This window comes from Sphaeroforma arctica, assembly GCF_001186125.1.
Source record: "Sphaeroforma arctica JP610 unplaced genomic scaffold supercont1.29, whole genome shotgun sequence".
Classification (NCBI taxonomy): Eukaryota; class Ichthyosporea; order Ichthyophonida; genus Sphaeroforma; species Sphaeroforma arctica.
The window spans coordinates 83,693-94,701 of NW_014040529.1; the positions used below are offsets into that span (position 1 = coordinate 83,693).

The 11,009-nt window shown below is 42.0% G+C and overlaps 2 protein-coding genes across 2 annotated transcripts; one reads left to right on the forward strand and one right to left on the reverse strand.

Annotated features, from left to right (window-relative positions):
• Positions 1-9: 9 nt before the first annotated feature.
• On the reverse strand, positions 10-8,856 carry SARC_00842 (hypothetical protein). Its single transcript, XM_014305459.1, has 13 exons — positions 8,455-8,856; positions 7,317-7,415; positions 6,588-6,716; positions 6,271-6,378; positions 5,314-5,454; positions 3,810-3,911; positions 3,349-3,429; positions 2,617-2,732; positions 2,217-2,290; positions 1,831-1,993; positions 1,376-1,461; positions 1,055-1,196; positions 10-772 (listed from the first exon to the last, which is right to left on the reverse strand). The coding sequence occupies exons 1-13, from the start codon at positions 8,755-8,757 to the stop codon at positions 568-570; spliced, it is 1,749 nt and encodes a 582-aa protein (XP_014160934.1). The 5' UTR covers positions 8,758-8,856; the 3' UTR covers positions 10-567.
• Positions 8,857-9,253: 397 nt separating this feature from the next.
• Positions 9,254-11,009, forward strand: SARC_00843 (hypothetical protein). Its single transcript, XM_014305460.1, has one exon. The coding sequence runs from the start codon at positions 9,840-9,842 to the stop codon at positions 10,992-10,994; it is 1,155 nt and encodes a 384-aa protein (XP_014160935.1). The 5' UTR covers positions 9,254-9,839; the 3' UTR covers positions 10,995-11,009.

Sequence of the window (11,009 nt, forward strand, 5' to 3'; positions counted from 1 at the left end):
TTTTTATATGGATTTAGTTTCAGTACATATCTATATATTTATAGCACTTAATATGCTTTAGATTCTCCATACAATATATGATGGAGATAGCGCTCACCACAGAGTAGCCTTTTCTTCTTGCTCCTCTCGGTTTTTACAGCAGCCCCTCGCGAGCTTCTGCAGTGAATCTGACTCATTCGACGTCTATCAGTTCGAATGTTTCAATCTGCGATTATCTACGCCACTGGTGCATCAGCCAGTAAAGGTATACAAATACTGAAAAATTGGATTTACGATTAGTTCGTCTCGCAATGCGTTGCTTTGTTAATTCATACTTCAGTACATATAGTATTTATATCGACTATTCTTGATGCCCTTGAAGTGCTGGGGAAATTCGGCTGTGCTCGAAGTGTTGAGGGAAGTAGTCGTTGAGGCCGGTCATGTACTGGAACCTACTATCGTAAGACACATGTGTCTACTATATATAGGATAATACAATATGTACTGATAATGAGCGTTGTTCATGGGAATTATGGTTCAGAAGTATGTATTCCTTTATCGACCACAATACAGTATTTTCCTTCCGCGCTATTTTTTCTTTTTGCTGTGCTTCTCCTTGGTAGGAGTGCCACCCTGAGCCTTGCAATTCTTGACCGCTTGAGGATACTGCTGCACGAATTCATACACATTGAACTTCCGCAGACATCCGTTGTAATTCATATACCGCACTTTCCCAAAGACAGAGCGCTCCATCCATCCCTGATCGTGTACACCCCCTATACTCCAGATGCACCTGTATATAAGTGTAATTAAACGTATGTTAATTTTTGCCGAACTTCGGCTTGTATATCCGGGTGGATATCAGGAAGTGCAAAAATTGTTTCAAAATTGCGTTGCCATCGTACTGTTGCTTCAGGTTATTATCCTGTGAATTCTTTGGTGGGTTAATCACCGCCTGACGGAACCACATGCCACACTGCAAGACAGCCTGCGAAAAAAGATGCGTTTGGCAAGTATATATTGTCTCGTCCGATACAGTATTGTAGTTGTAGGCCATACAAGTATATACACATACCCTACATAGCCATTTGGATCGTAGCCATCGATTTCGTACTTGTCATTGAGGTACAAAGCCGTTTTCAATGCCGTTTGAGGAGTCTGAGTCCACTCGAGTATCTTTTTGGCCCAGTACATCCGCAGGAAACCATGCATTTTACCTACACAGAAGGTTACGTATCGCATAGTCAATTTTTAATAAAAAGCCAAATGGGTTATGGAGTACAAGGAGAGGTGCCGACCGTGAAATAAAATAAATAGGTGCAGTGCTACTGAACGTTTTGGTTGATTATCGGAGTCTTTGTCCACCCAAGCAAAGTGAAAATCGAGAGTGACACACCTTCTTCGACCATCTGGAGCTGAGCCGCATTCCACAGATCATCATGTGTGTTCCCCTTGGCGAACTCGTCGCTCGTGTAAGTATATCTGCAGCAAGTTCAAAAAAAAAAATTGCATCGAAGAAATAAGGGTAAGGCGGCTATACATATATCAAGTATGTTGAATTTCTGGACATACCCATAGTAGTGTCCGTGCGAAGGGCATACTGGCCACAAAATTCACAATACATGTAAATGTCAATAAATACAGTAAATTTAAACGAGAGATTTGAGAGAAACATTCAATGAAGTAGGCACGCGATCGATACAACGCCGAAATCGGCGGAACCAAATCGCACACTAGAAACCTGCTGCAACCCGCACAATTCAAGAATATCTATCCGAGCCATTGTGCCACCGCGAATACACCAACTTAGATGCAAACTAACACCCACAAACAAATCGATACACAACATACTCTCTCTTATCTTCAGTGTGTTTTTCAAGACTCTCCTGGGCCCATCCCGGCGCCCCTTCTAAGGTGTCGTACGTATCTGGCTTGTAGAAACAGAAGTTGTCGGACAGTTCTCGTCGTACAATTGATTCTTCGATGAACGATTCTCGTCCCTTCTGGACGGAACCTATCGGCAGTTGAAAAGCAAATTGTAAGCTGCTGCAGTATGATATATATCTGCTCATATTAGGATAATAAATCGAGGAATATCGACTGATATGAATTCATAGTAGATAAAGAGGCGGTTCACTATGGTCACAAAAGCGTGAAGTCAGTACAAATTAATGAGGTTCGACATTGGAGATGTACTGGCAGAAACTCTCCGACGCTCAGCAGCATACAAAGCATACCTGAGAATGTTTGTACGACCAGAAACGCACGCTGCGCAGAAAGTTGGCCGAAGTTGAAGAAACACGACAAATCACTGCGGATAAAAAGACGTAGAGCATGTGAAAGGACTATTCATAATAAGCACTTAACGGTCACGGCCAATTCTCGCATCGCTCATTAGTTTGTACACATAGCCATAGAAAAATCATCCGCACGAGTGCTGGAGACATTGCCAAATTGCAGTCGCTCGCGCTGGTATACAAGGTGACGGGAGAGTACACGACAACAAGAAATTGGTCTTCAACACTGTCATGTCTGTGTCTGAGATGATTTTGTGACCTTCGTTTGGTAATATTGTTTGACTGACAAGGCTGATTAAAACAAAAATAAGACGGGAGGATAAAGAATATATTTACCCACCTCGAAGCATGGACATTTGGATCATTCCGATCACGAGCAAATAGCTGCAGTCGTTCGTTCACAAAAGTCTCGAGAGCTTCCATGGCACCTGCCTCCCCTGGGGTACACCATTTTACCTGCAAAGCCGAAGCTAAAGATGAACACTTGCCGAATTTGCTGATATACAAAAGTCCACATATACATTCTACTCGAATGAAACGGAGATTTCTTGGTAGATGAGGAATGGTATCGTATGCTTGGAACATATGATGCTTGCACAGACTGGCGTGGGTTATATATGATCTAACGAAGTAGTTAGGTCGGTCGAGGGACTCAAGTCTTTCAATATAAAAAAAGCTTCCAGTATATACAGGGTATACAACTTTGCTGACAACACAAAAACCTGTTACAAGGCCGTTTGATAACACTTCTTCATCTCCTGACTGTAGCAGTATCAGCAGTTGATGACAACTACGGTGATCTAGAAAAACAATTACTTAAAGCGATCAATGGTAGAAAATACTGTAGAGCTGACTTTGCAACACCAATACATTTCTCAATATAGTTCTCCCGTTAGGTTTGAACGTTTGCAGAAATATGCATAACCAGACCTGATTACATCTGGAAGGCTTGCACTCGTCTATTCATCATAGATTGCTCTCATCTTCTAAAACAATATTAAGTATGTAGGTTTAACGTATAAACAGCCTACTCAAGAAAACAGTCTTGGTTGCGCTGGCTGGCGCAGCTTACCTCGGGAACATCATGATCAGCGTCAACGTTATTCATTATCTCATCCCAGTCCACTTCCTCAGCATCCTCAACATCTCCTTCCTATTCGAGTGTAAGGTTAATAAGTTCTAATTCATATCAGATAAAAATTTGTATTCGACTAATTCTAATCCATAACAATTATTCGTCCCTCCATCGCTATACAATTTTTCATCGACTCATGAGAGATTCAATCTTGTCGTTGAGATACCAGCACATACTAAGCGTCATGAATACAAGCGTACGATGCTGCACTGCATACGAAGACGTTCACATACCCAAGGACAAATGCGAACCGAATTGAATCACTGTACTCTCGCCAATTCACATTATGTCACATGCTGTGTTTGAAATCTGGTACTGCTTCAATTTATGCACTCTATCTTACATTTGAAATGCAACACTATCCATTATCATTTAGGTACTTCTCATGAGCAATGTACCTGTACTTCAACCTCAGGAAACTCTGTACCGAATTCGGCAAGTCTTTTGTGTATTTTGGTTCGTATCGTCCGCGCACCATATTCACATTTCTCGCTGGTCCCCTGCGAGAGTGTATTGCCGAATATCAGACAGTCGTATGTGACAACCATCACTTTCATCAGAAGTGCGTCTAGATCGTGATCACATCGCATTGTTGTATGCTTGTATTCATCAACTATAAACATTCAGAGAGATGGAAAAATGCAATGGACATGACCAAATTAAGACATCCCATCTATCTACACGCCGACACTGACATATAACTTGAATGCACCTATGATACTATACTGTACAACGTAAACATGCCGATTAACGATCTAATCGTCTCAACCTTCCAGGGTGTGATATCGCACTGTGAAGACAACTAATATCCTTATGCACCGATATATAAACATATATATATCTCCTACCTGCATAATAAGCAGGAATCAGCTTATCACAAGTATTAAAATATAGTTGTGCGTATCACATTGTCGTACAGCTGTGATCGTGAAAAACTCTTTGGAAGACAGCGAATAAATCCTTTCTGACAGCAATAGCAAATCAGATCCAAATCTGCGACAGAGATTAAGTTACTACGACTTAATCACCACCAACTTAGCCTCTACCGAATCAAGTTGTGCATACCAAAAAATAAAATGCAATCAAAACTTAACATCCTCACATTCGGACATTAGTTTATATTCAATTTTATGTTTCTGCCAGTCTGTCTCAAAATCGGAGAGCATGTATGTGCGAGACGCACATAGGCAAACCTCACCACATCCACTTTGGAATCGTTAAACGGGCACAACGCTGTGCGTACCCACTTCCATGTTTAATTTCCATACGCATGAAGCAAACACAACAGCCAAGATACATCCAGATTGACCATACAAACATGGCACAACATGCACAATCACCGTAAACAAAGCAAACACATATGCAACATACCTAAATGGGGACGACGTTGTGCGCATTCACTACCCTGATAATTCTTCTCTCGCGCATGCCACAAACTTTATAAATGAATCACATCGAGATTAAACATACCCACACAGCTGCACAGAAATACGCACCAAATACATATGATGCATACCCATACGGGCACGACGCTGTGTGCATCCATTACCATAACAAATTTTCTCTCACGCATACCACAAACCCTATAACTGAATTACATCGAGTTTAAACATACCCACACAGCTGCGCAGAAACGCACATCAAAAACATACAAATCTTCTCTCGCGCATGCCACAAACTTTATAACTGAATCACATCGAGATTAGACATACCCACACAGCTGCACAGAAACACACTCCAAATACATATGATGCGTACCCATACGGGCACGACGCTGTGTGCATCCATTACCATGGCAAATTTCTCTCACGCATACCACAAACCTTATAACTGAATCACATCGAATTTAAACATACCCACACAACTGCGCAGAAACACACACCAAATACATATGAGGCATACCCACACGGGGACGACGTTGTGGGCATCCACTTCCATGACCGGGATGCTGCACACCTTCTCTGCCACCGAATCTCGCCACTTCCTTTTCTGCCGCAGAGCGTGAAAGTCCACTACAACCACGGCAGCATCAAGTTTGTCAATCTATGTTCACGGAGAAACAAATCACAACATGCATGAAGATTAGCTACAGATTCATACATGTGTGCCTTAACATCAAACACTCGCCTTCCTGTAATGCTTGTTTTTACACGCTTGCCACCGTTCAGTGCATTTCTTATTAACCGCTCATATTCACGAGATGCCCGACAATGGGTTCGGCTGTAACTACATAGTCTTCAAAAACATTTGTGTGCCAATCAAATGGTCCTTGATTAGAAAATAAAACTGCTACACGCGACGTACGAAACTAGGAAGGTGTATTCGGGCAACAAATCTAGGAGTGCACACTGATCTTTTCGAACCCTCAAAAAATCTAGAAGCAAATGTCACGCTTTATAAATATGTAAATGTACATTAATCATGTGGATTTGAACAAGGCAATAGCACAAAGGCCTAGGAAAACGCAGTATTAGTAAAGACCCCTGCTGCTGAAACTAGTGGCATTGGAATCATGTTTAAGCACGGAGAGTTGAGATTGTAATGATAAGGTCACCACTGATGCTTTCATTAGTTGCCAAAAAATCGATTCAAACTAACCAAAACTTGAAGAGTCATACCAACAGAGAAGTGCTAAACCGGAGACATTTTTGAGCGCCTGCGTGCATATGGCAAATACAGATACCGACCATCCAGGTCGTTCGAATGCTGGTCCCCTATTCGCATGAGTCTAAAACTACCCTGCGCTCGATTGCGAAGATACAACTCACACTCGTATAAATCTCAGACAAAGCAAAACTTCAGAAGAAGGGATTAGCGTACGCGGTCAAGTTGAAAATACACTTCTCACTGTGCACATACCTGGTCTACTATATTTTTGGCCACATCCCCCACGAGAAAATGGAACGGGATATTCAACCCTTGCAATCTTTTGGAAACTTCTTGCAAACCGCGTAATCTGAATAGTTCCTGGAATTGGAATGAAATAAAATCCAAAAAAGCATACGTTAGCAATAGAGGGTTCGTACGTGAGACGTCACACCGTGTCACATATGAGCAAATGGTTCTATGTAAAACCGCACACATATCGTGGTAGAGGATAGCATATTTATATAATTGACCGAAAACAGTTTCTAAGTTTCTGCAAACGGTTACAAGTGTGACATGCATACAAATACCTGGCGGACGGTGGCTTCTTCGCGGTATCGCTCAGGATATACATACACCACAGAGAGGGTCAGCTTGTTCTTTTGAGCCAATTCTTCTGCGTAGAGCAGCGCCCAATTGTCGTTAACGCGCACATCCCTCTATATGATGAAGTTTTATTTGAAAACAAGTGTTTATAGATGACGATATACATGGACAGAGTAGCACTATATCGAACTTCGACTTTTCAATTAGCTTCCGAACTTGATCTTGCATAAAGAACACCTTAAATGTAGTAAATAGACTAAAGTTTTCACTCGTGCACATGCCAATGAGCACATAAATGAAGACTACACAACACTAAACACGCCCAGGCCGTCTCAACATCCATTTGCAATATAGGGACAGTCGTGATTGTTCCAATATTGAAATTAGTCTTCGGTAGTATTCGCTGAAGTCCCCCAACTTTGTATGAAGCCGTTCACATAACACATTCCATCTTTTCTAATCACAAATCAAGGCACGGAAAGAACATGCATATACATAGAAAAAATATACTACCTGCCGACTGGCGACTATAATCTATACGCTCGCCGCTAATCACGCTAGATTACCCATACTGACTAATTTCATCCGTACTCCTCACCGGTATACGCATACATACTATCGAGATCCCATCAAATTCATACATCAGATAAACTATATCAAATTGATGTTGCCTCAATATCACAGGCGTGTGTTTGATTCAGCAGGTCAAATACCTCCATCCAGTATATAACAGTCTTGTGCCCTTCCTCCACCTCGACTATTTTACCAATGTTCTGTTTCCCATTTAGTCGCCGAACTCGTGCTGAATTGACCTGTGAGTATGAGCGGATGGATTTAGTATGAGCGGATGGATTTGTTATGACTAGTGACACCGTTCGCCTATTTTGCTGTCAGCAATACATTTAAAGCGAGCAAATTTAAAGTGCCCCAAGGTATCATTTGCTCTCAGTATGATTCCACAGTGAACGATAGAATTACACACCAAGCACAGAGATCCTCCCTTGATTCGCTTGAAGGTGCTGTATATACACTCTGCTGGAAACTTGGTGTGCGCACAAAACTGCAACATACTGGGTAGAGCTACAAACCGATTTTTAATCATTATTCACACGTGACAGTCTGGAGCTACAAGATGCCTCCGGAGAAACGAATGCATACATGGATACGCATATAAAGTTGTATATGTATGCACAGGCTCCAGATAACATTTACATTCGTTGTCGTCCTCAGCAAGTCATTAGGTATTACAATGTTTATACTATATGTTTATAACGACTTGTTCCATTTACGTCCTCAAAGCTCGTGATAATAACTAAATTCTATCGTCCATACAGGCATAAACACGGATTTCTTCCCAAAATACACCAGTATTCCAATGAGATACGTTACATATGTTCGAATAGATGTATACGCGTACAAATTCACAGCAACTACCAACAACGAATGAGCACGCACTCGTACACATCACACCTGTTGACTGGGAGCAAAAGAGACAATGTTTAGTGTATCTGATTTCGCTTAGTAATGATTGCAAGCCGTATCGATCATTTCTTAAGTTTTAAATTCTACTTACAACCTATTCGTCAATTGAGTATGGCATAGCCTACGCTAGTTAATGTCCTAAGCTAACTTAATTCTGACGCGCTGGCGTTGAACATAACAGAGATGAGCCCACTTACAGTGCACTCTAACGCTAGCATATGCACCGATGTTAAAACTGAGCCTAAGCGTTATCAACCCTAGCATCAATGCGATTTATCAATATGAGCCTAATATATACTGTTCTTGAAACAAGTCGACAAATCGAGAGAAACTGTGCTCAACGATTAAACCTTTGTTCATCGACCTTACCTTCTCCTCAACGGTGCGTTTTACTGATTTGAGTTTCTTTACTTCTCGAACATCTTCAACAGAATCTCTGCCCGACCTGGCACGCTTTCCCATGGTGCTGTAAAATAGTTGCGAGCTACACACGTTCGATTGAAATTGTGGTAGACTATTTATTCCTAAAGCTCGAGCATAAAAGTCTAGATTGCTAACTTTTTGTTTATGTGCACTGCAGAACTGCCAGGGACACTTGGATTGCTTAACACTTTGACTTCTATAGGTATTGAATCGGGCTGGAAAGCGTGAGATGATAAAATTAAAGCGCATATGTCGGACTGAACACACGACGCGATAATATCAAGTATGATGATTGCAGTCCAACGTGATTATGTATGTAATACTGTAGTATGTGGAGGCGGATGTCAGAATGTGGCTACCTAAAGTAGTAGTAAAACTTTGAAGAAAAGCAAATTTAAAAGTTAAAAAAATACTGATTTTCACCGTACGCCAATCAAATATAAGCTTCTTATTGGATCGTAGCCGTTCGGCGGCGATGAAGATCAAATGATCCTAATGAGTCTTTTTTCTGGAAAATCAATCAAATTTGGCCCGCGCAATTCTTGTTTACCAATTGAAACATCGCTGGTAGTACCACAAGACATGCCTTCGTCATGACTTGATATTTCTGATAATGATGATTTTCTGAACATAAGAAAAGGATGGTCTTTTGAAGGAGAAGAAGAATTGTGTTTTTACTTCCTATTAGTGTAGTAGAGAGTTGAGCGAGAAATTGGCTCGAGCAGATGAAGGCTTAAAGTTGCGAGAAACAGTGAAAGATATATTCACTAAGTTGTTGCGTACAAAGGAGACAATCGTGTAGGCTGTAGGCTGTAGTTCTTACATAGGTTGGTCAATCGCGTCCTTTTTTTATCACTATATAGGCTAGTGCTTACACAAAACATTGATTATGTTGACAAATAGAAGTGTGAATAGTTATAATAGAGAAGTTTTATTTACTTTAAACCGCATACAAGCCGGTATAAAAATAGAAATACCCGGCAGCAATCGGTATTTTTTTCGAAGCATTGCGTTCAGTAGTTCACATCCCATCATTTCGCCACTAGTCCCCACACGATCAAGAATTGAATTGGAACGAGCTCGGATAGACACATACCTATACGATCGTTTTACTGCTGCCTGTGGGCTGCTGACTTTAACAACCAGTTGAAAATAAGTGTACGGCTGATTTCGGCTGGCATAGCCTCAGATACTACTATATGTGCCATCCTACATCGCATTGACATATTACACCCTATAATACAATAACACATACACACTCTAAATCACATTAGCATATAACACACTTGAATCACGCCAATCTATAACGCGCCCTAGTAGATAAAATTAAAATGGTGGAAGGTCCTGGGGCAACCCGAAATGGTACAAAAGCACGGGCATTAGTGGGGTGGATAGAAAAGGAATATGGCACACTTGTAGAGGCGTTCTCGGTGGGAAAGGAAGTATATCTCGTATTTTCTCCACCTTCGGACCCAATAAAAGGCCCTCCGGTTCCAGGAAAGGCTCTGCGGTTGCACTTTGGAATGAGTGGGACTATGTTGATCGGCAAGAAGCGGAATGAAGGGGTGCCAAAGTGGAAGGGAGCCCCGACCATTGTTCTTGAGTTTTCTAGCGTGAATTGTTTCAATAGCAAGAGCATACAATACATGGAGTGCTTTCAAGCAACATTCAGCAAAGTCACGCCATATGTGGCTCGTTCAAAGTATGAGCACTTTCGCGCATTGGATGTATGTTCACCGCACTTCGACAGTGCGTGTGTGTATGACGCATTGCACAAGAGACCTGCAAGTATTCTTGCGGATGCCATTCTCGATCAGCTCTTATTCCCCGGTGTAGGAAATATAATTAAAATCGAAGCTCTACATGAAGCCAGACTCAACCCCAAACGGCTTGTCATGACGTGTACGAAGGAAGAACTGATGTGTTTGATACAGCATTGTCGAGACTATGCCTTGCTGTGGTTGAAACGTGGCCGTGCGCCTTATAAAAATGTGTACAACCAGACCATGTGTGTAACTTGTAAGCTACACACTGTGCAGATCCAGAAGATGGGCAGTGACCTGAGTCGGACCACCTTTTGGTGCACAAATTGCCAACCTATATCTGGTGACAAGCAAAGTGCTACCATAGCAGAGACACAAGCCCCAGAACCATCGACCCAAGGAACCCCCCAAAATTCGCCATTGCCCACGCAACAGTCACAGTGCTCTCAACATGGCACGAGCAAACTCAAGCTCAAGCGTGTGCGTAAACCCAACGCCAACCAAGGACGACTATTTCTCACTTGCCAAGTGAAGTGCAAGCTCTTCGCGTGGGCGGATGAGCATCTGCACCGCTGTTGTAAGAGTCCGTGTACGCTCAAGATGAGCAAGACTAGCAAGACCGGTGGCCAGTGGTTCCTGTGCTGCAAGGGCTGTCAGTATTTTGCCTGGGCGAAGGAGGTAGACTTGCAACCATTTGGACCGCGGTTAACCCCATTACTATGAGAAATAAACGTTTAT